General features: G+C 44.7%; 1 protein-coding gene across 1 annotated transcript in view; it reads left to right on the plus strand.

The window, feature by feature from the left end:
- LOC121194072 (titin-like) overlaps window positions 1–27,394 on the plus strand; it is a 183,268-nt gene that overhangs the window by 25,775 nt on the left and 130,099 nt on the right. The window contains exons 38-46 of the mRNA XM_041056636.1: window positions 13,647–13,925; window positions 14,239–14,802; window positions 23,328–23,609; window positions 24,454–24,732; window positions 24,844–25,125; window positions 25,231–25,509; window positions 25,702–25,989; window positions 26,131–26,409; window positions 26,917–27,198. Of these exons, the coding sequence (XP_040912570.1) occupies window positions 13,647–13,925; window positions 14,239–14,802; window positions 23,328–23,609; window positions 24,454–24,732; window positions 24,844–25,125; window positions 25,231–25,509; window positions 25,702–25,989; window positions 26,131–26,409; window positions 26,917–27,198 (2,814 nt within the window). The remainder of the gene's footprint in view (window positions 1–13,646; window positions 13,926–14,238; window positions 14,803–23,327; window positions 23,610–24,453; window positions 24,733–24,843; window positions 25,126–25,230; window positions 25,510–25,701; window positions 25,990–26,130; window positions 26,410–26,916; window positions 27,199–27,394) is intronic.

Genomic DNA, 27,394 nt, shown 5'->3' on the forward strand with positions numbered 1-27,394 from the left:
AGAAGACATTGCAACAACAGAAACAGCTGAGCCATATGAAGCGGAGAGTGCACAGGAGTCTTTGAGGGCTCAGTATGAGAAGAGCCTGGAGGCTGAACGGATGGAGTGTGAGGAGAAACTCCTCGCCCTGCGGATCAGGAAATGGCAGCAAGGGAGCATGGTGCCAGAGGAAGAGAAATTTCACCCTGAAACTGATCTGCCCGTGTCAGCAGAGACACAGTACATGGAACCAGAGGGGCACATTTATACCCAGCAGGAGGTGATAGAGAAAAGAGCAACTGTAGAAACTGAGGCCATGCCCTCCTCTTTCCATAAATCACCCAGAATGAAGGCAAGGTTAGTAGATCCAGAAGTTGCAACCATGTCAACACCCAAATCGTCTGAAGTGAAAGCCAGAGGAGAAGAACTGGAAACAACCGCCTCTTTGTTTGAAAAGTCAGCCACAGTGGAAACCAAATTAGGTGAAATGGAAGGTGAAGCACCACCAATGTTTGCACAAAAATCCCCCAGATTCAAAGCAGGAGCTGCAGAAGTGGAAGCAGAGTTGTCACCTAGAACAAAAGCCAGGACAGAGGACAGATTCAGAGAGTCACCCAGAACAAGGCAAGTCAGATCTTTAACGCCACACGACATAGCAACAGAAGCAATTGAGCCATATGAAGAAGAATGTGCAGGGGACTCTTTGAGGGCTCAGTATGAGAAGAGCCTGGAAGCTGAACGGATGGAGTGTGAGGAGAAACTTCTTGCCCTGCGGATCAGGAAATGGCAGCAGGGCATGCGAATGTCAGAAGAGGAGTCTTTCCACCCTGAAACTGATCTGCCCATGCCGGCAGAGACAAAGTACATGGAGCCTGAGGGGAATGTTTACACCCAGCAGGAGGTGAGGGACAAAAGAGCGATGGCAGGCCAGGCTACCATGTCAACACCTAAGTCACCTAAAGTAAAAGGCAGAGCAGAACAGAATGAAACCTCTGCCCCCTTGCTGGTGCAAAAATCACCCAGAATAAAAGCTAGAGCAGCAGAAGCTGAATCATCACCTAGAACAAAGGCCAGAGGAGAGAGGATGTTTGAGAAGACAAGAGAAGAGTGCGAGCTCCAGCTGTCCAGGGAGAACATCTCCGAGCTGAAGAATGAGAATGAGACGTTTGTCAGCGAAGAGGAGGCTTTGACTCAGCGTATAATGAAATGGCAACAGGATGTTCTGATGGAACAAGAGCAAGCTGTGAAGCCAGAGTCGGACTGGGTGGACGGTTACTCACCGTTCCAGGCAGGGAGGACCTCTGAGGCTTCTGCTTTAGAATCTGTTCCGCAATCAGAAGCGGTCTACAGCAGGAAAACATCCCAAGAGAAGTTCCTTTTGAGTGAGTCGGTTCCCACTGATCAGCGGGGTGAGAGCCTGAAGTGGTCGCCTGCTGGAGAGCTGCCGACAGAGGGGCGTGAGACCAGGTTGCAAAGGGACAGTGAGTACTTTGTAAGCGAGGAGGAAGCGCTGGCTCAGCGCATCCTGAAATGGCAACAAGATATTGTAGAACAAGAGGAAGTTGCTGAACTGGAGTCTGAATGGAATTTGGACAGTCAAAGCAAACAATCTGGTCTCAAGTTGTCAGAGTCTGTTGTTCCACCATTTGAAAATGAACCCCATCATGTTGGTATTTCTCATGAAGCCCATCCGCCTCCCCGCACAACACTTGCTGGAGAAGCCTTACCAACAAAAAAACCTTCACCTCTAGAACATGCCGCTGGGTACGGACCATGTCCCCCTCACAAGTCTTCTTTTATAACAAAATATTCTCCGATACACCCTGGTTTACCGGACCATGTGGATGTGCCTACTGAACGTTCCTGCGATATAAAAACTGCTCCTGCGGATAAATCCAGCGGTCAGCGCTTCCAGTCGGAGGTGACAGAGGAGAGAGGGATGCGAGAGGAATTAGGAACTGGGAGGGAGAACAGCAAATTGAGACAACAGAAGGGTTTTACAGGTGTGAGCAGAGATGAAAGAAGTGGAGATTCACTAAGATCAAAACAGGGTGATGAAATGAGCGCAGAGTGCCTTGAACTCAAAGCTATAAAGAAGGAGCAGGAAAGAGTCCATGAGGAATCAACTTTAAAAGAGGGACTTTCCCAAAGTAAAGAGTCACGGGTAAAAGAAGGGGATATGAGTACCAGAGGATCCCGTCCAGCATTTCTGAAAGAAACATCTTCAGTTAAAGTAAAAATTGGTGAGATGTCAGAGTTTACCTGCCAGTTTCATGGTGACCCTCTACCCACAGTCATCTGGCTCAAAGATGGCCACCCATTAGCCCACAACCCTGACTACGATATCATAAGCAAATCTAACAAATCAAAGCTCACTATCTTCTATCCAACCACAGATAACGAGGGGACTTATGACTGCATCATAACAAATAAACACGGCAAGTCCATCTGCAGTGCCACTCTTGAGATTTCAGATGAAAAGGTGGTGAGAAAGTCGGGTGTTACACAGGAGGTGGTAGTTACAGAGGAGCTAGAGAAGGAAAACCAGGAGACCCTGATGGAGGAGGAACTTCAGTCCTACATGGATTCAGGAAAGGCAACGCTTCAGGTGCCTCAGGCAGCGGTCCACAGGCGCCACTGCCCGGACGGATCTTTCAGCTCCTCACCTGTTGAAATCAGAATAACCGCTCCCACTCCTGTCCCTGAAATGACAGAGGAAAGCAGTGAAGACAAACCTCAGGTGTTTGCAGAGAAACCTTCAGATGTGCCAAGTGATGAGGGAGCCTCTCAGACTGTCAAACACAAATTCACTTTCTCCTTCGATGTGGTCAGTGAAGCGCCTCATATCATCAGCGAATTAGAGATTATCACCTGTTCTGAAGGCAACACTGCTGTCCTAGAGTGTGTAATTACAGGTGAACCTGCGGCAGAAGTTGAATGGTATTGTAATGATGTTTGCCTTGAAATCGCGGGCGGAAAATACAGAGTTGAGGTAGATGATAAAGTTCACAGGCTATATATCAACAGTTTTACACACTCTGATGCTGGAGTGTACAAGTGTGTCGCCAGAAATAAGCTGGGAGAGGTTTCAAGCGTCTCTGATGTCTCATTTCAAGTTGCAGATCCTGGTGGTGGTGGTGGTGTAGCAGATGATGGTTTTACTCCATCTGGGAGAATGAGGAGGTTTCCTGTTGGCTTGACGGAGGATGTCAACAAACCTTCCTCATTCCACAAAGCTGGCATCACTCATACCGAGGATGGCATCATTCACATGAAAGATAAATCTATGGGCTCACAAGCTTCATCGGAGGTAGCAGCCAAAGCCCCAAAATCTGGACCTGGTGTCTCTAGAGAGCCTCCAGCCATATCCGGCTGTGGTTTGCAGGCTTCTGCCGCTGTGATAAAAGTTTCTCAGATTAAACAAGCTTTTGAGTCAGACTCACCAGTTGCATTAATGACTCCCCCCTCTTCCGAGGAGCAGAGAAAGGAAACGTTTTTCCCAGAAGAGTTTATACCTCCGGTGGCCGTTTCGCTCGATGAACAGGAACAAAAAATTTCACCCACACCTGACTCCATTCATGCTGAAGGCGGCAACAGATATTCCAATGCTGTGTCAGTATATCCAGGGTCATCCAAACCTGTCTCCCAGCCCACTTCCTCCCTGGGGGAAGACAGTAAGATCTGTGTGATATCTGATGATGTTCAAGAGGGAGCAGTTTTAGCAGAAGGTCGTAGTGCAGTTAAACAGTTTGTAGAGGAAGTGCAGGAGTCTTCAGAGCTGGTCAGGCCTAAGCCACAGAAACCTGTTCGTTTTCCGGTGCAAAGGGAGGAAGGTGAAGGAGAGATGGATCCCGTTCGTACATTTGACAGAACTAGCAGCTTTATTCCTTTTCAGTCTGAAAAAGTTCCTGCTGTAAAACGCTCTGTCAGAATTTCAGCTCTTGCTGAAGAAGATGTTAAGCCCAAACGGGTTTCTGAATCTCTCAAACCTGAGAGACAAACTGCAGCCAGACGTTCCCCATCTGAAGTTGATGCGGTGGGGTTGACAGAAGCAGAGCAACAAGAACTTAAAGGAAAAACCGAGGGATATGTTGTTGTTCCTGGGGTGGAGCATCTGAGTGAGGAGCTGATTTCAATCACAGAGCCCTCTATGGACAGTGGCGTCTTCCTTAGTATGCCGGACTCTCAGGCCGATGTTACAGAAGTAGAGGAAATGGTGGCCGGGGACATAGTTGAACCTCATACACAGGATGAAGAGGAGAGGTTTGATGGCCAAGGGAGGGCGGAACACAAACCACTTATTGTCAAACCGAAAGTGGACAGAGTTGACAGAGTTCAACCACTTGGTCTGCCTGTGGATGCCGCTGCCCATGGACAGGAAAGCTGTAGTTTGGACAGGACCTTAGCAGCTGAAGCTGGGGGAGCAGCAGCAGCAGCAGTTGGCTCCATGGAGGAAGAAGAAGTAACTTTTGGTGCGGTGTACGACTACTACAACCCTCCAACTGACTGGGGAAGGCCATTGTCCCCTGAGTCTGAGATGTCCATAGAGATTGGTAGCACTGTGAGTGAAGAGATACCCGAGGTAGCTGAGAGGTTCTACACCCCAGGCTCATCTACTGAGGTCTCACAACCAATTGCGAATTCCTTCCACACTCTCAAATCTCCCATGTCCTTCCATACTCCCAGTTCTGATGCGCCAGGTGGGTTTGCGACCCCTCAGGAATATCCCTTCTCCCCTTTAGAACATAAGAGACCTTCAACAGGTGATTCCACCGAGAAGTTCTTCTCACCAGTTCAGTTTCTGACATCTCCCTCCGATGAGGGCATTGAAACGACACCTCCTGGAATAAATGTGGATGAAAATCAATTCCTCACCAGGGGTAGAGGGTCTATAGGCCTGACAACTCTTCAGGAGAAAGTGCAGGGAATTCCTCCCGCCTTCCTCAAACCTCTCATTAAGAAAAGAGTGTTTGAAAATGACTCACTAACATTTTGTGCTGAGGTGTTTGGCCTACCTTCCCCTGAGGTGAAGTGGTTCAGCAACAAAACCCAGCTGGTGGCAGACAACAGAGTTAAAATGGAGAGAGAGGGTGATAGCATCTCACTAACAATTCACAATGTCACGAAAGCAGACCAGGGAGAGTATATCTGCGAGGCTGTGAACTACGTCGGGGAAGCTAGAAGTGTTGCTTTAGTGGTAGTTGTGTCACAGGAGGTGAGGTTCATGCCGGCCCCACCTGCTGTCACTCATCAGCATGTGATGGAGTTTGATGTGGAGGAAGATGACTCCTCTCGTTCTCCGTCCCCTCAGGAGATTCTGCTTGAAGTGGAATTGGATGAAAACGAGGTGAAAGAATTTGAGAAGCAGGTTAAGATCATCACCATTCCTGAGTACACGGCTGACAATAAGAGCATGATCATATCTTTGGATGTGTTACCAAGTATTTACGAGGAGGGTGCTGTGGACTTTGTAACCCAGGAGCATAATGACTTGAAAATAGCTTTTGAAGTCACTGAAATGCCCCCAAGGTTCATCAATCCTATCTGTGACATGGAAACCCCAGAGGGAACCACTGTTATGTTTGAATGCTCGTTGATGGGAATTCCTTCTCCCATTGTATCGTGGTTCAAAGGTGATAAAAAAATTCCTCACAATAACAAAAAATACTTGCACTCCTCAGACGGAGACAACCACTTCCTGAAGATCTGTAAAGTGTCAGCACAGGATAGTGGAGTGTATACCTGCAGAGCTATTAATGTTGTTGGGGAGACTCTTTGTAGAGCCTCCCTGGTGGTGTTAAGCACCAAGGATTTCTCCGGGAAGACCAGAGGCAGGGAATTGACCGCGGTGTCTCTCGGAAGTGCCAAAGTCCAGCCGCAGAAGTTCGACTTGATGGTTGGCAACACGTCGTTTGATGGCGAACAGGTGTCAGAAATTGAGCTTGAATTTGAGTTTGAGCAAGAGGCAGATGAGTCGCAGCGGGCAGTCAGGCTGGTGGCCAACACTGACAACGGAATGAGTGAACAGGGAGAGAAATATGTTAGCATCAACTTTGATGTATTTGCCGAGCCAGCAAAAGATAACAAGATAGAGTTCAAAGGGAAGTCCTCGGATATGTGTAGCTTCCAGTTCCAGGTGACTGAGACGGCCCCTAAATGCGTCATCCCACTGACTAACGTTACAGCGGCAGTAGGGACGCCTGTTATCCTCCAGTGTCTGGTTAGCGGTAAGCCGAACCCCACCGGCGAGTGGTACAAAGACGGAGACCGCGTTACAGACAGCAGGTGTATAATCCAGGAGAAAACCGCAGGCCATTTCAACCTGCTTATTACCAACGTTACACAGAATGATGCCGGTGAGTACAAGTGCATGATCCAAAACACAGCCGGGTGCATTGAAACTACAGCGCTGCTGAAGGTGTTTTAGAGGTCGGGGGTCTGGGCCTGGTTGCTCAAAGGTAACCTTACCAGCCGGGTGTTTTTGTTGTGTAACGCAGTTTGTTTTCACAGTGTACAAAGATTCAAACTCTTGAGAATTTGAAAATTACATGGCTGACCAAGAAACCTCTGAGCTGCTTCACTGGGAAACCTAGATGAGCCTGAGTTAAACATGTTGAGTTTTGCTCATATTCTCAGTTTGCGGTAGGTGTGGTTTTATTGTTGCCGTGGAACCACAACTTTTAGTTAGGAGATAGCATCGGTTATTATCTTTTTTATAACGGTCAAACCCATGTTAGACTTGACTAAGAGCAAAGCTAAAATTAAGTGAATCTTTGGGCAACCAGCCTGTGGTCACGTTGGTGCAGACTCAGTGTGTACATGTTCATTACAGCGTGTCAGTGATTAAAAATGTCAGCTTGGGAAAAATAATAATAAAACAGTTGAATGCTGTAAGCAGATCAATGTGCTGGCAGGTTTTTCTTTTTTATTGTTAGTTGTGTAAAATGTCATGCAACAGTTTTATTTAAAAATTTAGTAGAAAAAGGTGTGTTTAAATTAGCTTTGGTTTTCTGGTAACATTTTAAAAGTAAGCAGCTCTAGCTCTGAAATTCAGTGATGACATTATGAAGGAACGTCTTTACAAGACACTGCATCTGCTGCATTTTGTCCAAAGTTGAGCACTAAAAGAAAAATGTTACCAGTCTGTTTTGGATATTAGGTATCTGCATGAAGCACATCTCATATACACAAAACATTCACAGAAATACATATCGTTGAAATTTTGTTTGTTAAAGGTAGTGACAGTGTTTGTGTGAAGCTGCAAAGGAAAAGTAATGATTTCGCTCAGAGTTAGATTTTAAAAGAAATCTGATTAGAACATGAAATGAGAGAATACAATCAGAATCACTTATCTCTTTTTATTTATACGGGGACTGGACTTTAAGGAATCACTTAATGAAGTCAAACTCATTGAAAAATGTTTGTGTTGTAGCAGTTCAATTCAACGTGCCTGTATGGTGACATCCCTCCAGAGTTTTAGTCTGACCAGACAGCAGCAGATATGATAAAACAGCCTCAGGAAATAGCTTCAGCAGTGAAAACTAAGTCATGTGGAGAAACTCAAAGAATATCAACCAAAAAGTGGATTTGTAATGTCACCGGTGTGTTGAAAAGTTCAGTCAGAACTGATTAATCAGGTGTAATCATAAAACACACGATTCTAAAAACTTCCCAATGTCATATTTCATCAGTATGAAAAATAGTCTTAGCCCTGATAATTAACCCTCAGCTTTAAAAAATTTAAATTTTAAACAATAATCCTATCAAATTAAAATCTGGAAACCATCAACAATATAGTGTCATATTTCGTACTTGAAATTGTTCAGTTGTTTGTGTGAAATTTCGTTGCCGTATTTTGTTTTGGATTTTTGTGTGAGTTTTTGCTGCTTGTGAAAGATATTTTTAGAATCTTAAAGCAAGTTGGTGATTCATAGTAGAGTATGCTGATTGATAACTAATTTTAAAAATGGATAACACTGTGAAACTTTTTTAAACATTTAAATCAAAGTTTTGATGCCTTGTAAATATGTGTAATTTTAGGGTTGTATGAGTAGTGTTTATCAGTCAAATAAGTCAAACAAATCTGGCGCTGAGATAGAAATTCATGATTCATTTGTACAGATGTCATGTTGGTTTGTCTCAGAGTTTCTATAATAAAATATTTGATGACCTAAAGTTGGACTAAAAACTATTTTTTTTTTTTGTTTTTTTTTGGGTAAGAATTTACATCAGTGTGCCTAATATTAGCCAACGTTCACATGGGCATTTGTCAATCACCAAATTTAAGGGTTAAACACAGGTGTCAAAAACGTCTTCTTGTGTAAGACCTGATATCATTTGAATGAATCCCGAACAAAAACCTTTTGCTCATTTTTCACCTTAAAAGTTTCACTGAAATAGATGGGATGTACATTGACGTATGAAAAAGGTTCATGTGATCAGCGTAGGAGAATGTCACAGTTATTTATTCTGTATGAGATTCAAATGGTTATCAGGTCTATTTCTGCTTTTCACAAAAAAAACAAAAATTAAAAAAAAAATTAAAAAATGAAATACTGACATATAACCAGAGAAATAAATTTATGTCTCTGGTTATACTGATATATAACCAGAAAAATAAATTTATTTCTTCATCTGAGAAAAGGTCAAAGAATCATCTGTTCGTTTGGGGGAATACACTTTTTTTGTTTTGTTGTCGTTTTTTTGTTTGGGTCTTTCTCTTCCATAAACTGATTCACTGTTAAAAACATTACTTGTTACTGTAAATATTAATCATCGTATTTTTGTTTAGTAGGGCTGTTCTTTTTAATCACTTAGTCAACGAATAGGTAATTCTAATAGTTAATCTAAAATTTAACGAATATGCTTTTGTCCTTTCTGAGCACCAGATTTGAAGAGGGCTGGTGAAAATGCTTCATTTAGTCAATTTCATGAATGATTGTAAAGAAATCCTACGACTATTAGTTGACTAAGAAATTCTGTAGGGAAGGACAGCCCTAATATTTGCTTTCACTTTTGCACTGTTACTGTCATAGCTTTTGCATTGTGGATATTGTCATCAGTCTTGCTCAATATTTCCTGACAGAACGTTGTAGCACCACCATCACCACTGTGGAAGAACAAGAGGAAACCTACTACACTGGTGTCCATTTACCACAGAAAACAAAAACACTTGAACTCAAGCCAGAGTCCAAATGTTACTCTTCTACTTTGGAGAAGAAAAAAGAAAAACCAGTTTTCCTCTGCCAGCTTTCCCCAGCCACTGTAACCACTGGGGAAACAGCCAGGTTTACCGTCAAAGTGTCCGGCTTTCCAAAGCCGACTGTTCAATGGTCTCACAACGGAAAAGCGATTAAGAGCTCCTCTATATACAAGATTATAGAGGAGAGGGAGGAGTACACGTTAGTAATTACCAAGGTCACATCTGAGTATGAGGGCGAGTACTCTTGCACTGCCACCAACAGATTTGGCCAGACAACATGCACCACGTACCTCGAAGTGAAAACCCGGGATGTTAGCCAGGCAGAGAAATGGGTTGAGAAGATGTTTAAAGTTACAGGTCAGCCTCCTACTTTCACAGTTCAGATCCAACCCGCGAGGTGCTCAGAGGGAGGAGAGGTTTATTTTAATTACAAAGCCAGTGGGGATCCAGTCCCTGATTTCAAGTGGTTCAAGGGGGCTTTCCAGATCCAGCCCAGTAGAAACTGTATTGTTATAGCCAACCCAGATGGATCTGGCTTCATCAATATAAAGACTGTCAAACAGGAAGACGGAGGCTTGTATACATGTAAGGCCTCCAACCCGTTTGGGGAGGCAGCTTGTAGTGCAGAGCTCGTTGTGTTCAGAGAATCCGTCTCTGTTTCTCACAAGCAGGAGCAGCTGACAGTGGTTCAGAAGAAAGGCTACAAGGTTTCAGTGACAGAACAGGCAACCGAGTCTCGCTTGTACCAGGTCAGCCTCCCAGGCCAGGACAGAGCTAGGTCAGATCAGATGGTTTACACCATTGGCACAGAGGACAGGCAGATCATTCCCAGTGAACAAGTGGGCTCCCTTAGAGAACTAGATATCTCTGCTGCAACTGTTCATCGTGAGCAGGTGACCCACCAGGCAGCAGTGCTCCAGGCTCATGAGATAGAGGAGAGGGTGTCTGTGGTTCCTTCCCACCCACCTCAGGTTTCAGCTGTTCCTGCAAAACAGCTTCATATGGCAGCGTTTACATCGTCTGTCGAAGAGAGTCAGGACCTCACGGAGCAGCACTGCGATCGCATTCAAAGCCCTGAAGTCATCGAGCTTCGGGCAGCTAAAGAAAAGAGGTCAAAGGTGATGTCAGCTGTTACTGAGGAGCTCACCCCACTCTCCACCATTAGCACAGAGCCTCTGGCTGACAGGAAGTCTGCTACCATCAGGCCCACCTCAGAACCTAAACATCTCATCAGTGGGCACCACGTTGAGTCAAAACTGTCCATCCTGAAAGAGCAGTCTCAGAAAATCCCACAACCACAGGAGGAGAAGGGTTACAAAGTTAAGGAAGGTGTTAAGATTTTATACTCAGCCCAGTCTGCAGAAAAACAGGTGCTTGCAGAGGGCCACACAACTGAACTAGCAACAGCAGATTCTGCTGTGAAGTCTTCCATCGGAAAAGAACAGCACCAACCTGTTTTGGCATCGGTTAGTGAGTCTAATCAGACTCTTTCCATGGAGGCTAAGTTCTCCATGCAGAGGCCTGCTGAGGAGACAGCCCATCTCGCTAGGGATAAAATGATGAAGGCAGCTCTAACAGCTGAAGAGAAGCAAATGCTGCAGGCTGAGCCTATTCAGCAGCTGCCAAGTCTGGACAGTGCCACATCCATTCAGTCGCGCCTTGAAGGGGAACAGTTGTTGCACCTGCAAGTTATCACCGACCAGGACCTCCTTCCATCTGAGAGGAGCTTCACCTGTGAGAAACCAGCACCAGAGCAGGCAGGAACCAGGAAGAGTCCCACTCTGCTGCACACTGTTAGCCAGGATGAGCAGAGGACAGTAGTTTGTGAGGACACATCAGAGTTTGAGGCCAAGGCTAGCACCATGACCATTCAGTCCCAGAAAGAGGCCCCTACCCTGCTGCATCTCCAGTCGACCCAACCTGCGGAGGCTCTAGCCAAAGAGGATATCCTTGTAATTGAGAAGCCTGACCAGCAGGTGGCAGCACAGAAAAAAGAAAAGACAAGGAGTCATGCGGCCATCTCTGAAGAGAGAAGGGAGCTCACAGCAGATTACCACACAGAGCTCGATTTGTGTGTGAGTGGAGTTCAGTCTCAACTTCGAACTGAGCCCAGGCCTCAAAACATCCTGCAGCTCTCCTACCAGCCCATGCAGCTGCCAAAGGAGATGCCAGTTACCACTGACGTTAAGCCGCAGCGAGCTTTGGTGCAGAAGGAGGATCGCTGGAATGTAATGCATGTCACCAGTGTGGCAGATAGTCAGGCCCTAGAGGAGGGCCACACAGAGAGGCTCACATCCGTAGATAAATTCAGGTGCCAAATGGCTGTAGAGCCAAAAGTTCCCACTGAGCCGATCCAGATCGAGGAGAAGGAGATCTCCACTGAGACTAGTGTTCTTCTAGAAGCAGCAGAACAGGACATTGCAGTTCAGATCCAGGAGGGCCAGTCAGTCAGGCAGTCAATAGTGATGGACGAGAAGCGAGTGCTGACGAGTGAGATCTCGCAGGAGATCACCAAGTCGGAGTCCACTGAAGTCGTCGTCACGACACAGCCCAAACTGTCCCTTCTGGCATTGGAATCAAAAGACAGCACAGCTCTTCCCAAAGAAATGACGTTTGTGATTCAGGTCCCTAAACCATCCAGTCTGAATATACGGTGTCAACTCAGAGATGCCCTACAATCTGCTGTGGCTAGCGACCAGCCTGTGTTACTGGCTGACATTGCGGGCAGGTTACAGGCTGTAGAGGTACAGGAAGTCAAAGTTCAAAGAGAGCCCAAACGGGCTGTGTTCACATACCTTATCACAACAACAGGTGCCCCCATGGAGATCACTCTGGCTTTTGAAGGGGAATACCCTCAGACAGCTGACCTTAGGACTGAACTCCAGGCAGCTTTCCACTCTATAGTGTACCAGGAAGCCCACGTCCTTACTTCAGAGCAGCAGGGCACTATGCAGCTAGACAAACCTCAAAGGGCGCAGGTCACCTCCGCCCGCTCTAAGCAAATTTTGTCATCCATGGTAGAGACAGTGAGTGTGGCGGAGAGTGCAGTGGATTTCACTGCTGTTAAATCTCAGGCTGCAGCGCTCAAGACAGAGTCTAAAATGGCAGCTGAATGCACTGCAGCTGAGCAACAGGTTGTGTTGCATGAATCCAAGAAAGCAAAAATGGAATCCCAGATTAAAATGTCCACTGAGGCTCGGGTGGCTTTTGAGCAGTCAGTGCAGGTGTCAAGGCAGGAGGAGAAAACAGTGACACTGAAAAGTCGGGAAAAAGATGTTGCAGCATCTGTTGTTACCACTGGCCAGCCTCCTGCCACCACCTCCACTGAGCAGGCAGTGGATGTCAGCATCCAGAGGGAGCACAGGGAGGAGATCTTCAAAGAGGAGATCACAATATCCAGGCCGGAACAGAGTGAATACCCTGTAATAGCCACCTCTCTCGAAGACTTATCTATTGAGGAGGATAGTAAAGTGACGTTTTGCACGACCATTAAGTACGTGACCAAAGTAAACTGGTTTTTCAATGGACAATTGATCAAATCTGGCAAAGAGTTCAAGTGTTCCAAAGACCACGACACATACACATTGGTTATCAACAAAGTTGTCAAGGAGAGGCATCAAGGAGAATATGTTTGTGAGGCTGAGAATGAAGCTGGCAGGACTACAACAACTTCGATGCTCACTGTGGTCTCAAGAGGTTTGACACCAAGAAAAATCAGTGTGTCATTCATTCACTCATTCATCTAACTAATCATTCACATAAATTGGTTCATTTAAGACCTCTGTCCTCACGTAAAATGATGCATTTGTCACTTTGGTCTCTATATTCATTTCATAGCTCGGCATGAGCACCCTTAGCAGAGCACTGGATGGTACTAACTCACCGTGTTGTGTTTGTTCCACATCATTTTATGGTCAAAAACTGCCTAAAGACCAGAACCACTGCAGCCGTGCAAGTTTAGCTTAAGGCTGTGTAGGCAATAAGCTTCTTGCTGTAATGGTTGTCATGATCCTGGTCTGTAGGCAACTTTCATGGTCTTTCCATGGTCACTTTGGCATGCTGCAGGAATAGGTTCCTTTGTTTTTAACCCATGGTCTGTCACATTCCCTTAGGTTCATTCTCTCTATTTCTGCAGTGTCTCTCCGCATGCTTTCAGGGCTTCAACTTGACATAGCTTCATCTTTCACCAACCCTTTGTTTCTCCTCCCTCTAGCTGGAACCCTAGCCCCATGAGAATCACGTACAGTGACAGTATCTTCTTTCAGGCAGTTTTTGTAAAACCATGGGGCTAATGTTCTTGCTATTTTTCTCCTTCAGTCATTCCTGATTCGCCTTCCACCATTGTTGTACATTCTACCATTTCTGTTCCTGATATGTTAGTTTTTTTTTGTTTTTGTTTTTTTACCAGAGTTTCATAGATTCTGTTACTAACATTTACCTTTTAATTTGTCTGTGTGTGCCTCAGTGCCACCTGTCTTTAGGCAGAAAATTGCTCCTCTGGACATAAATGTCGGCAGCCACGCCAAGTTCGAATGTGAGATCGAGGATGCCCCAGGTGTGACCTTCAAATGGTACAAGTCTGGCATTGAAATCCGACAGAGCGAGAAGTATCGGATCCTCAGCCGCCACACTAGTTCCTCTCTGGAGCTCCTGAACCCAGTCAAAGCTGACAGCGGCGAATACACCTGCAAGGCTTCAAACCAGCATGGCACCGACAGCTGCACAGCCTCGCTCATTGTCACCGGTAAGACCCCAGTGGGGCCTTTATTGACTTGCTGCTTTACATATGTGTGTGTTTGAGAGAGAGAGAATTATATACACATTTGCACTGTGTTTTACCCTGAATCATTATGGTGCCGTGTGGAAGTGATGATGTGTTGGATCTGGTGTCACATTTGGCAAGATGCAATGATGCTGAGGATCAAATTTTCTCATGTTTAAGCCTAAACTGATGAACAAGTTGGGATTGCACTGGTCAGCGTATTTTGATCTTGCTATCTTTCCACACAAACTAAAATTTGTTCAACTTTTTTTTATGTTCTACCTGCTCTCCATAGAAATGTACCCGCCAGTATTTGTATCAAAACCAGACCCAATGACTTTATATGTGGGCAAACAGGCTGTATTCCAGTGTTCGCTCACTGGATCCTCACCCATGGAAGTTGTCTGGCACAAGGACAACATAGCCATCTCCTCCAAAGGGAACTGTGTCATGAAATGTGAAAAGAACAAGTATTCCCTTCACATTAAGAGTCTTGAGCTGACCGATCAGGGAGTGTACCTGTGCAAGGCCTCCAACAGTGTCGGCACTGCTACCTTTACCACAGAGCTCAAGGTTATCAGCAAGCCCAGTTTTATTAAGACCATTGAGCCAGCGTCAGCCCCTGTCAATGACCCGCTGAGGCTGGAGTGTCAGGTGGATGAGGACACTGGTGTGACCATCACCTGGACCAGGGATGGCAAAAAAGTCCACCAGAGCATGGAGTGTAAACTGTCCTTTGAGGACAAGGTGGCTGTCCTTGAGATACCCAAGTCTAAACTGAAGGACTCTGGGAAATATGTGTGCACAGCCGCTAATGAGGCTGGGAGCTCAACCTGTGAGGCTGTGATAACAGTTCAAGGTAAGATCTTAATGATGATCTTTCCATTAGCTTTGATGAAAACGTATGTTCATTGAAGTGAGCTGGTGGGTTATAGCTGACAACCGTTTTCAGCCAACTGCAAGCTGATGCTAACACTGTGCACTGCTATCCTCTTGCCTTTTCTTTTGCATCTCTTTCTTGGACTCTTCTGTGTATGACTGTCTCTTTTGATAGTGTTTAAAACTCTTGGTGCACTCCTTTCAGAGCCCCCTGCCTTTGTCAAAAAAATGGAACCTAAGATTACATGGAAACAGGGTATAGCTGCACGCCTGCAGTGCACTGTCAAAGGATCACCCGAACTTCGTATCCACTGGTACTGGAACGAGAGAGAGCTCAGTGATGGAGAGAAATATAAAATCTCTTTCAAGAATGGAGTTGCCACTTTGGAGATAATGAACCTTCTGGTCACAGACAGTGGGAGTTACACCTGTGAGGTGTCAAATAATACCGGCAGCGAGAGCTGCAACACCCTTGTAGCTGTTAAAGGTTTGTCATCTTGCATTTCCTTTACACTTACCGTTCAGTTCAGGAGACTTTTGGTATTAACAGCATACGTTTCACTTACCCTTTTGACACCCAGAGCCACCATCCATTAGAAAAGAGCTACAGACGGTAGAGGCGGTGAAGGGAGCACCAGCTCAGCTGGAGTGTGAGATCACAGGAACAGCCCCTTTTGAAATCAGCTGGTTAAAAAATAAGAAAGTCATCACCAGTGATCAGAAATATAAGTTAATCTCCCAAGACTCCTTGTCAAGGTTGGAGATCCAGACCTTTGAAAGTGCAGATGTTGGAGATTATCAGTGTGTCATATCCAATGATGTGGGGAAAGTCACCACTAAGGCCTTAGCTAAACTGAAAGGTTAGTAAACCTGAGCTGAATAAAACTGTTTTTGACTGAGGTTTGATTCTGTGCTTCAGACTCTGTTTTAACTCGTAATGTATTTTCGTAGAGCCACCAACTTTCACAAAGAGGGTGGAGAGTGCTACAGCCGTGTTGGGAAATACAGTAAAACTACAGGGAACCGTTAAGGGCTCGGCTCCCATCACCGTTAAATGGATGAAAGATTCTGAAATACTAAGAGATGACGATCCAAATATCAAGGTGGCGTTTGAGAACAACGTTGTTAGCTTGTCAATTACAACGGTGGCCATCAGCCACGGCGGCAAGTATTTGTGCCAAGCTGAGAACGAGGCTGGTCAACAAAAATGTGAAGCCACCTTGACTGTGCAAGGTCAGCTGACATCTTTGGTGCAGAGATTTTATTTTATTTTTATATAATTACTTTGATTTTAGCTCCCGTTTCAAATTCTAGAACTTTTTGTGTCTAAAATCTTGACAAATCTCACTGAAATCTTAAAAACTAACGGGTTTATTTTATCCCAGAACCTGCCAAAATCGTAGAACCTGCAGAATCCATTAGTGTGACTGCAGGGGATTCAGCCACATTGGAGTGCACACTTTCTGGAAGCCCAGACCTCAAAGTGAAGTGGTTTAAGGACGGGAAGGAGATGATCAGTGGCCGTAAATATAAGATGACTGTGAAGGACAATATTGCCACCATGAAGATTCTTACAGCAGAAAAAGGAGATACTTCAGAGTACAAGATAGAGGTGTCGAATAAAGTTGGGAAAGACCAGTGCACATGCTCGGTCACTGTCTTAGGTTAGGATGCATTTTATGCTTCTTTATCATGCTTTAATGCTTATAATGTTTTACAAATGATGAAAGTTACTAACAATTTATCCCAAAATCTATAATTGTTTATTATGTTTATAGATACAGAGAAACAAACTTCAGCACACTGTATTCAAACGTTTTGGGACATACGTTCAGGCTCAGGTCATAAAACTGAAGCACTGCAATAGACTTGACTGTAGGAAGAGACAGTGTGCAGTGTCATCTGCTTTTGAATTTTACCGTAGTAAGTACGAAACTGTGTTAATACATGAGATGTTTTCTCTTCAACAACCAGATCGGATAATGCCTCCAACTTTCACCAAGTCTCTGAAAAGAGTTGATGGTAACATTGGTAGTGACGTTTCCATGGATTGTAAGGTGTCTGGGTCCCAACCCATGACTATAGCTTGGTTCAAAGACGACCAGGAGATTGTGTCTGGATCCAAATGCCAGCCTGAATTCAAAGACAGTTCTGCTACACTGAGAATTATTCGTCTGGAGAAGGCTGATTCTGGAGTTTACAAATGCAGAGCCACCAACTCGGCTGGCCTTAAAGAAACCACCGGCACACTCTACGTCAAAGGTTGCGAATGTTTGGCTTCTGTTGTGCTTCTCTTTGTTGTCTTTCTCAGTCCTTGAATTATTTCATGCTAATATGAAATGCAACGTTTTGTTTTCTTAATGGCCCCCAGAGCCCCCGGTGTTCACCGTGAAACCAGACAACCAGGATGTTATACCGGGAACCACTGTTTCCTTCAAGACAGCCTTCACTGGAACAGCTCCTTTGGCTGTAAAGTGGTTCAGAGAGGAAAAAGAGATTGTAACTGGAGGCTCATGCTTCATAAAGAAAGACGCCTCTTCAAGCTCATTGGAGCTTCACTCTGTCAAACCCAGTGACTCTGCTAAATACACATGCCAAGTATCCAATGATGCCGGGAAGGTGGATTGCACCACAGTGCTCTTTGTGAAAGGTGCCTGTCTTCGGTATTGTGTGCGGCTGCACAAACACATCTTGAAATCCTTAAGTGATATCAATATGTCTTTTAACTCTGACGCAATGCCTTCTGTCTGATAATGAACATTAACCTCTTGTCTCAGAACCTCCCATGTTTGTGAGGAAGCTTGAGGCGACCAAGCTCATCACCAGTGGTGACTCTGCCAGGCTGGAGTGCAAAGTGACGGGCAGTCCCGTTATCAGTTTCAAGTGGTTCAAAGATGAGATGGAGATCAGCCCCAGTCCTAAGTACACAATGGCTGTGACTGACTCAGTGGCATCCCTGGAAATGGTTAATTGTACAGTAGAGGACAGCGGAGATTATGTCTGTGTGGCATCCAGCGAGGCTGGTAGTGACCGCTGCAGCAGCACTGTTACAGTCAAAGGTTGGTTTAGTTTAGGTTTGCAGGGGCTTCTCCTTGCACTGGAGCTTTACCTGCTTTTCTGGAATTAAGAGTTTTATTGTGACAGGGAGACATTTAGCTTTTAGCATTTATCAGGCCAAGATGAGAACACCTGGGGAGGCAATGGCTAAAATGGGGTGTGGCCTCTCCAGGGGGTAAAGACTGAGGATTTCTGCTTCCCAATAAAACAGTGATTTCTTATATTTTGACTTTTGGACATTGTCATATGTCATTCTTGTGTAGTCCAGTGTAACACGCTCACATGCTGCTGTTTTCTTCTAGAACCACCATTGTTTGTGCGTAGCTTGGAGCCCAAAGATGTGGTGAAAGGTTCTGAGATGATGCTGGAAGGCCAAGTCTCTGGTTCTGCCCCTTTCACTGTGTCATTTTATAAGAACACGAAGCTGATTAGAAACGACAAGAGACACAGGATTACTGTGAAAGATGACCTGGTAGCCCTGCAGGTGCTGGCAGTGGAGGCAGGAGATGCTGGTTTGTACCAGTGCAGTGTTGACAATGAAGTGGGGAGGGCCACCTGTGATTGCCAAGTAACGCTAAAAGGTTGGTTTCTGGTGCTATGGATTTATCAAACCTGCATTTTCAGTCTGCTTCACACTTATAATTGGAAAGCCTTGGAAAGCTACATCCTCAGTAGATGTTCCCAGACTTAACTTGCAGGATGAAGTCTGACTTTGCAAGGCTAACATTTCATAGACGCCAATAACATTAATCTGAATTTTTTGTTGTTGTTGTTGTAGAACCACCATCATTTGTGCAAAAGCTGGAGAACGTCAGTTCGTTGGTGGGTAGCGAGGTGTCTCTGAAGTGCACTCTGAAGGGCTCAGAGCCCATGACTGTGTCTTGGCTCAAAGATAACCATGAGCTCAAAGAAGCTGAAAACGTTCAGATTACATACGAGAACAAAATTGCTCTGCTGCACGTCACCAACTTACAGAGCAAACATGGTGGCAAGTACTCCTGCCAGGCACAGAATCAGGCCGGGAGCCAAACGTGCTCTGCTGTGCTGACAGTAAAAGGTTGGTTAAAATACTCAAGGACTTGAGTGGAAATAAACTTTGTAACTTAATTTGAATCTTTCCAATGGTGCATTCAGGTGATTTTTGTCAACTTGTGAAGTCACACATTTCTGAGTTTACTAGCAGGGAGTTTCCGTCAAACGGCCATCTGAATAACGTGTCGTAAAGCCTACCCGTAGTCGCGGCTGCTAACAAGAACAAATGGTGAACTTAATGTTTGGCGTGCGTTATTTCCATCTTGCAGGGAATGTTTCATTGCTCCCCTCGATGGATTTGCCATTGACTATTGACTGAAAATAACTTTTTTTCACATGATAATTTTATGACCTCACGAGTTGATAAGGACCAAATGCATCTTTAGAATCTTTAGTCTGTTACTGACTTCAGTCCTTGATCTGTCACTGTATAGTTGTACGTCAGGTTTTAGATGCTTTGTTGACTGTTTTGTTTGATGTCTCAGAGCCTGCGAAGGTCACAGAGGAGGCCAAGTCTATCAGTGTGACTCAGGGAGATCCAGCCACACTGGAGGCCAGGTTCTCGGGCACAAAACCCCTAAAGGCCAAATGGCTAAAGGCTGGCAAGGAGCTGGCCTCAGGCCAGAGATATAAAGTACAGGGCACAGACACCAGCTCTGTGCTCAAGATTATTAAAACTGAGAAAAGTGACGGTGGTGAATACACCTTTGAGATTTCAAATGATGTCGGCCAAAGTTCTTGTGAGGCTACGCTCACCGTTCTCGGTTAGTTCTTAACGTGTACCATAGAACTTAAAATTTGTTTTGTTTAATTTCATTTCGCTTTGAACATCATTTCTCACCTCTTTTTTTTTTCTTCTACCAATCTTAGATCAAATAATTCCACCATCTTTTACAAGAAAACTGAAGCAGACAGAAGGTATCAAAGGATCCTTTGCTCATCTGGATTGTCTTGTATCAGGCTCCTTGCCAATAACCATTCAGTGGTACAAAGATAAGACGGAGATCCAGCCCGATGAAAAACACAAATGTACATTTTTTGAAAATGCTGCTTTTCTGGAAATCTCTAATCTTGACAGTAAAGACAGTGGCAGCTACACCTGCATTGCTAAAAACAAAGCAGGAACGGTCCAGTGCTCTGGGATCTTCTTTGTGAAAGGTTTGAACACAGTTTGTTTTTGTAGTATGTATTAGTAGGTAGATGTGTATGATGGTGGAAGTGTAGCTACACAGCTAACAGGACCATATGTTCAGCCTTCACAAGTATTAATTTGTTTTTCCCTTCCAGAACCACCATGCATTCTTGAAAAGCTTGAATCCATGAATGTTTTGCCTGGCTCAAAGGTCCAGTTTAACGTACTGGTCTCTGGCACGCCGCCACTGACCATCAAATGGTTTAAAAACAAGAAGGAGACTCTATCCAGTGCCGACTGCTCTGTGATCAAAGACAACACGTCAAGCTCATTGCAGCTCTTCTTTGCCAAAGCCTCTGATTCTGGAGACTATGTCTGTGAAATACAGAATGATGTTGGCTCCACTTCATGCCAGGCAACACTCTTTGTCAAAGGTTATCAGTCTTTATGTAAAACAGAGCTAAGAATGTCTCCATCCATCTGTTTTTGAATTCCTTTCTTTCCTTTGGCATCACACTGACCCTCCACTTTCTGATAGAGCATGCATTTCAAATGTAGTCGTGTTTTTGTCCAAAACTCGCCGTCAAGTGTACAGACCACTTGCAAATGGCACTGGAAAACTAGGCGAGGGGAAGTTTTGGAAACACTCATTGATGCTTCTTAAAATATGAGAAACATTTGGATGGAAACTTACACACTGTCGATGTTACAGAGATCGAAGTTTCCCCCTCGTCATATGCCTGATGGTTTTTTTATTTTATTCCTCAGAGCCTCCTAAGTTCACAAGGACTCCAGACCGTGTGTCTGTGGTCCGTCCCGGTCAGAGTAAAGTCTTTGAGTGCCAGGTAACTGGCACACCTGAGATAGACATCACCTGGTTTAGGGAAGGCTCTGAGATCAGCCCCAGTGATCGGTACAAGATGGCCTTTGTTAAATCTGTGGCCACTCTGGAAGTCTGTGGGACTGATACCAAAGACAGTGGGATTTACTACTGCGAGGCTCGCAATGAGGCTGGCAGCGAGAGCTGCAGCATGGAGCTCAAGGTCAAAGGTTAGTTGATGGTTTCAGGTTGAGAACCGCCATTTAAAACAAGTAAATCTTCCATAAGCTAGCTGGCCTAAAGGACCGATGAGTTAACTTTGCTTCCAGACATGCAGAAAATGCTGAGTCTGTGCCTTAAAATGTTAAGAAAAGAATGAACTTATGAGAAAAGGTAGATGACAGCTGTTTTGTCTCATCTCAGAACCACCGTCGTTTATTAAAGAGCTGGCTCCAACCGATGTCGTGAAGGGCTCCCATGCTTGTTTTGAGTGTCAGGTGGCTGGGACGGGTCCATTTGAGATAACCTGGCACAAAGATGCAAAGGAGATCAAACCCAGTGCTAAACATGGCTTCTCCCAGTTGAATGGCACGGTGGGTCTAGAGGTGCACAAATGTGATGCCGTCGATGCTGGTGAATATCAGTGTTCTGTTGCTAATGAGGTGGGAAGTTGTACTTGTAAGACTACGCTAAAACTCAAAGGTTGGTCCAATCAGAATTACAAAATCCACATTTTTATGTTTTGAGGTGAAAACTGCTTATGTTATCGTTTCATCGGTTTTCTCCAATAGAACCACCAACATTTACCAAGAGGATTGAGAACTCGGCCACTGTTCTGGGCAAAATGGCAGAGTTCCAGTGTGTTGTGGAGGGCTCTCCCACTCTCTCTGTACAATGGCAAAAAGATGAGAGCTGGATTTTGGAGGATCCAAAGATTGAGAGAACATTTGAGAACAATGTGGCCACTCTTAGGATTCCTGCTTGTGAGGTGGCGCATGGTGGAAAATACACCTGCCAGGTGGTAAACGAGGCTGGGCAGGATAAGTGCTTTGCCACGCTCACAGTCCAAGGTATACCCGTGCTTAACTTTTTCTGGTTATTAAATTTTTCCACGGTCCTAACTTGGTCAGAGGCTTCATGAATTTTTGACTTTGCATTGTAGAGCCTCCTCAGATCACAGAGAAACCTGAGGTGATAAAGGTTACAGTTGGAGATCCAGTCAGTCTGGACTGTAAGGTAACTGGCTCCCCTGAGCTCAGAGTGAAGTGGATGAAAGACAGCAGGGAGCTTCAGTCCATCAGGCAGCATAAGCTGAGCTTTGAGAACAACATCAGCAGCCTGAAGATTCAGTCCGCTCAGAGAGAGGACGAAGGAGAGTATTTCTTCGAGGTGGCAAACCACATCAGTAGCTGCACCTGCAAAGTCAAAGTGATCGTATTAGGTTTGTGTGAAAATCATAAAATCCCTGGATTACACAGTGACATGCTGAACAAAGTGTAATTATTTTTTTATTGTTCTCTTGGCAACAGAGCAAGTAATTCCCCCGAGCTTCATCAAGCCCCTGACACACATGCAAGAGATACTGGGCTCATTTGTTCAGATATGTTGCAAAATATCTGGTTCCCTCCCCATCAGTGTGGAATGGCAGAAAGACAAGACCAAAATCTCTAGTGGTGTAAAACACAAACTCATTCAACAGGACAATGCTGTGTCCATTGAAATTGAGCAGCTAGAGACATCTGACGCAGGATCCTATTCTTGCAAACTCACCAATGCAGCAGGAAGTTGTGAATGCAGCGGATCGCTCATTGTCAAAGGTTAGACAATGCTCTCCAGTGTCATTGGTCGTGTTATCCTAAACCAAAAGGTGAGTATCTCTTTAACCTGGTCCATCTCATTCTCTTCAGAACCTCCAAGTTTTGTGACACTGCCTGAGTCCCTGGCAGCTCTACCCAATGCCACTGTACGCTTCAAAGGCTCATTTAAGGGAACCCCTCCATTCACGGTCAAATGGTTCAAGGATGACACCGAGCTCATGACCGGACCCATCTGTTTCACAGGGCTGGAGGGGCTGTCTTGCTTCTTAGAACTCTATTCAGTGGGCGTCACCCAGAGTGGAGTTTACTCTTGCCAAGTCAGCAATGATGCTGGCTCTGTGCGCTGTAGTGCAGACTTGACAGTCAAAGGTTGGATTTTCATCTTTCCTCTGGGCCTCTGTCACATTTTCTCATCATCGCAACACTTTCATTGTTATCGCTTGAAGCTTTTTTCACTGCTGCAGCTTCTCATCAACAACTGTTTGTTGTCTTTGTGTTGCACCTGTATTTTCCACTGCCATCCTGCCTCTGCTGCTAACCCCTCATTATCACCTCATCTCCTCAGCTTATCTCATATGCTCACTTCTCTGTTGAAAGTATCCCTACATGCTTCCAGCAGCTAACGTGTCTATATTTTGGCTTTCCAGAACCACCCGAGTTTGTGCTGAAACTTCCTGCCACTAAGTTTGTGAAGCAGGGTGAGTCACTCCGCCTGGAGTGCAAAGTCAAAGGCACAGCTCCTCTAAAGGTGACCTGGTACAAACATGACACCAAGGTCACAGATGGGGGCAACTACAGGACATCATTTGTTGACTCAGTAGTAGTCCTGGAGCTGCTCTCCACCAGCTTTGATGATGATGGAGTTTACACCTGCGAAGCTCAGAATGATGCTGGCAGTGTCAGCTGCAGCAGCACACTTACCGTTAAAGGTCAGCCCCACTCACTGACATTCTATTCATCACTTATTATTTTTGGTCTGACTTTCTGATGCACTGGCTGTTCAGTGTATTGTTGGGGTTTTGCTTAAAGCTGGTGTCCGTAACATTTTCAAGTTCTTTATAGAACTTAGAATAGAACTTGTCAAATGCTCAGTCCAGCACCTTCACCTTGGCCTAAGACTCTTTCCTTTTTTCTGTTACTTAGAAATGTTCATTAGCTTTGTTTGTTTTTTTCTTTGGTAATGCAAATACAGGCTTTTCAAAATCAGAGCCCGTTCTGCACTTAACATCTTGGAACCTTTTCCGTTCAGAGTCAGATAAACAGCTGGATACACAATTTTCCACAACACATCGGCCATTTTTTAACTGTAGCTCCAGCAACACTACATCGAATCCATTGTCCTTGTTGTAGTTCCAAGAAATCCTATAAAATCCAGCCTTTTACCTGTGGCTCCACAGTACCTTCGCCATTTCACTTGTAGTTTCAGTGAACTTCCGCAACAGCTCCGCCATGCTTGCTGTTGTTCCACTGAATGTTTTCAAGTCTCTTTCCTGGTACAAGTTCCAAAATCCTTTCACAAACACTCCACCATCTTAGATGTAGTTTCAACAGATATTTGCAAATCAGCAACTCCCACGACAAATTTCACTTACTGAGCTGTAGTTTCATAAACTTGCTACAGTTCCTTGGCTGTAGTTCCAAATTTTAGCTGTGGGCCTTTGGCCACTGTGAAGCGTGACAACACAAGAAATGTTACGGGTCTCGGCTTTGAGATTTCGTCATGGATTCTTTTCCCATGTGTGCCTCATTAACAGTTTCCTGATCTTTTTGTAGACCCCCCAACTTTTGTCAAAGTACCTCAGCCTGTTGAAGGGTTGAAGGGTAAGGACGTGAGTCTGTACTGCGAGATGAGCGGTACATCTCCATTCCAGATCACCTGGTTCAAAGACAGAAAACCTCTGATGGAGAGCAGGAAGTATAAGATGGTGAGCGAGGGCAGCTCAGCTACGCTTCATGTCATTGGGATAGAGCCCTCAGATGCCGGCGAATATGAGTGCAAAGTGTCAAACAGTGTAGGAAGTGACACCTGCCAGACGTCAGTTAAACTCAGAGGTCAGTAGAAACTGCGATGGTCTCAAATGAAAATCACTAGTATTAGATTTTCAAATTACCCTTGTCACTTTGCTGACTTTCCCTTTTGCGCTGTTTTTCTCCTCTCTTCAGAGCCACCGTCGTTTGTGAAGAAACTGTCAAACATGACAGTGATACTGGGAGAGGAGGTGACCCTTGTGGCCACTGTTAAAGGCTCTGAACCCATTACTGTGTCCTGGGTTCAAGACAAGGATCACATTCTCAGGGATGGTGACAACAGGAAAATCACCTTTGAGAACAACCAGGTCGCTCTTAAGGTCTTTAAGGCCGATGCAACCACGGCAGGCAAATACACCTGCCAACTCAGAAATGATGCTGGGAGTGTGGAGTGTTTCGCTAACTTGACTGTTCTAGGTTTGTAACCATATAATTCTCTCTTTCTCTTGCACTTTTGTTTTTCTGTCCTACCCCTGCAGGTTTGATTAAAAGCTTTTTCTGCTCCTTCTCTGTTGATTCCAGAACCTGCTAAAATAGTGGATAAGCCTGATGCTCTGAGTGTGACGGCAGGCGATATAGCGGCCCTCGAGGTCAAAGTGTGCGGAACCCCAGAGCTCATACCTAAATGGTTCAAGGATGGTGTGGAGCTGGCCTCTGGAAGAAAATATAAAATTTCATTTTCTCGGATGATTTCCAGCCTGAATGTGCTCTCTGCTGAGAAAATGGATTCTGGAGAATATACATTTGAGGTTATGAACGAGGTCGGGAAGGACCTGAGCAAAATTAATCTCACTGTCTTAGGTTGGTGTCTTCTCGGTTCCTGGAGTTTGATGACCAGGGCTGGGTATTTTTTTGACAATAATAATAACGATTGGCAATATCTTCTTTTGATCCTTACTTTGAGAAAAGAACAGGTTTTTTTTTTTATGGTAATACATTCACAGTTGTATTTGTCCTGATGCATAGCTAACTGCTTCTTTCCCACCCTAACAGATAAGATCATACCTCCAGCATTCTCAAGGAAGTTAAAGGATTGTAACACGGTTGTTGGAAAAGCTGGAGAGGTGGAGTGCAAAGTGTCGGGCTCCCCACCTTTTACCATCTCATGGTACCACGACGGGGAGGAGATACAGAGCGGGCCGAACTATGAGATTTCATTCAGCGAAAACAGCTGCACACTCAAAGTGCCCACGCTGAAGCTGTCCGACTCTGGAGTGTATAAATGTAAAGCTGTCAACAAGGCGGGATTCAGTGAAACCACAGCCTCCTTGGTGGTCAAAGGTAAGTAACTACGGAAAGTATGTCCTTAGCTTTATGTGTGAATGTATTCTGGTGGCACACAAAGGAAGTGGCGGTGATAATGTTTTGGTGTTATTCCGAATAAAATGTTCAGCTTCCACCATGTTTGATCTCTGTGCCCAGAACCCCCATCTTTTGTGGTGCCACCACAGCCGGTGGAGGCGATGCCAGGCTCTAATGTGACTTTCTCAGCCATGGTGAAAGGCAGCACCCCCCTCAAACTGAAGTGGTTCAGAGGAACAAAGGAGATCCTGGCTGGACAGGGCTGTGATTTCTCCCTGAAGGATAACCAAGTTGTTTTGGAGCTTTTCAACGTGGACAGATCTCAAGCTGGAGAGTACACCTGCCAGATCATTAATGATGCTGGAAAGGAAAGTTGCCCAGTTCATCTCACTGTCAAAGGTCAGTATGATGGAAACCGTCATACTAAATCATGTAAAGACAGAAATGTTGAAATCCATTGCGATACTGCACAAATGACATATACTGTACCACACATCACACACAGAAAATAATCACAAATACAATTTTTATATGACAGAAAATTATAAACAGTTGATTATCATGAACAAACCAACGTGTTATTTGTAAAACTCACAGTTAATGCGTAGAGAAAAAAATAAAATCTTTATCCAGAGGTTATTTCAGCATCAACTAAGAGTAGAACAAATGCAAAACAAAGACATTTAACGGGTAAAGGAGTTGAAAAGGAAATTAAATTGTTTTAAACTTGTTATTTTTAATTATTTATTTCTGATTTCTCTACATCTGGATTTGATTTGTAAGTTGAAAATGACCAAAACATTGACCTGGTTGGTTGCACCACTTGTCACAGTCAAAAAAACTAACCTTTATATAAGACAACATGTCTGTCTCTGATTAAATCCTGTGTTTGATCGTGTCCCTCAGAGCCAGCAGCCTTCTCCAAGAAGCTGAAGGATGTATCAGTTGAGAAGGGAAAACCACTGATGCTGGAGTGTACATACACCGGCACTCCAAAGATCACAGTGAACTGGAACAAAGACGGCCAGCAGATCTTCGCTTCTTACAAATACAACATCACCACAACCGAAAGCTCCTGCATCCTGGAGTGTCTCAGCACTGACGACAAGGAGGCGGCAGGAAAATACAGCTGCGAAGTGTCCAACGATGCTGGGAAGGACACGTGTGAGGCAGCTGTGTCCATCCTCGGTTAGTTCAGCTTCTCTTTGCTGATGAACTCTAAACTGAATTTGTTTTGTTTTTTTTCACAAAGACTTGATTTAAATTTTCTTACAAGGTCAGTTCAACTTCAAACTCATGGAGACCTTTTAAATTCATGTACTTTGTCTCCCCTCTCTGGCAGAGAGAGTAATTACACAAGCACTGTTGACGTGTTTATGACGTA

The sequence above is a fragment of the Toxotes jaculatrix genome, chromosome 15 (assembly GCF_017976425.1).
Source record: "Toxotes jaculatrix isolate fToxJac2 chromosome 15, fToxJac2.pri, whole genome shotgun sequence".
In the NCBI taxonomy this organism is placed as follows: Eukaryota; Metazoa; Chordata; class Actinopteri; family Toxotidae; genus Toxotes; species Toxotes jaculatrix.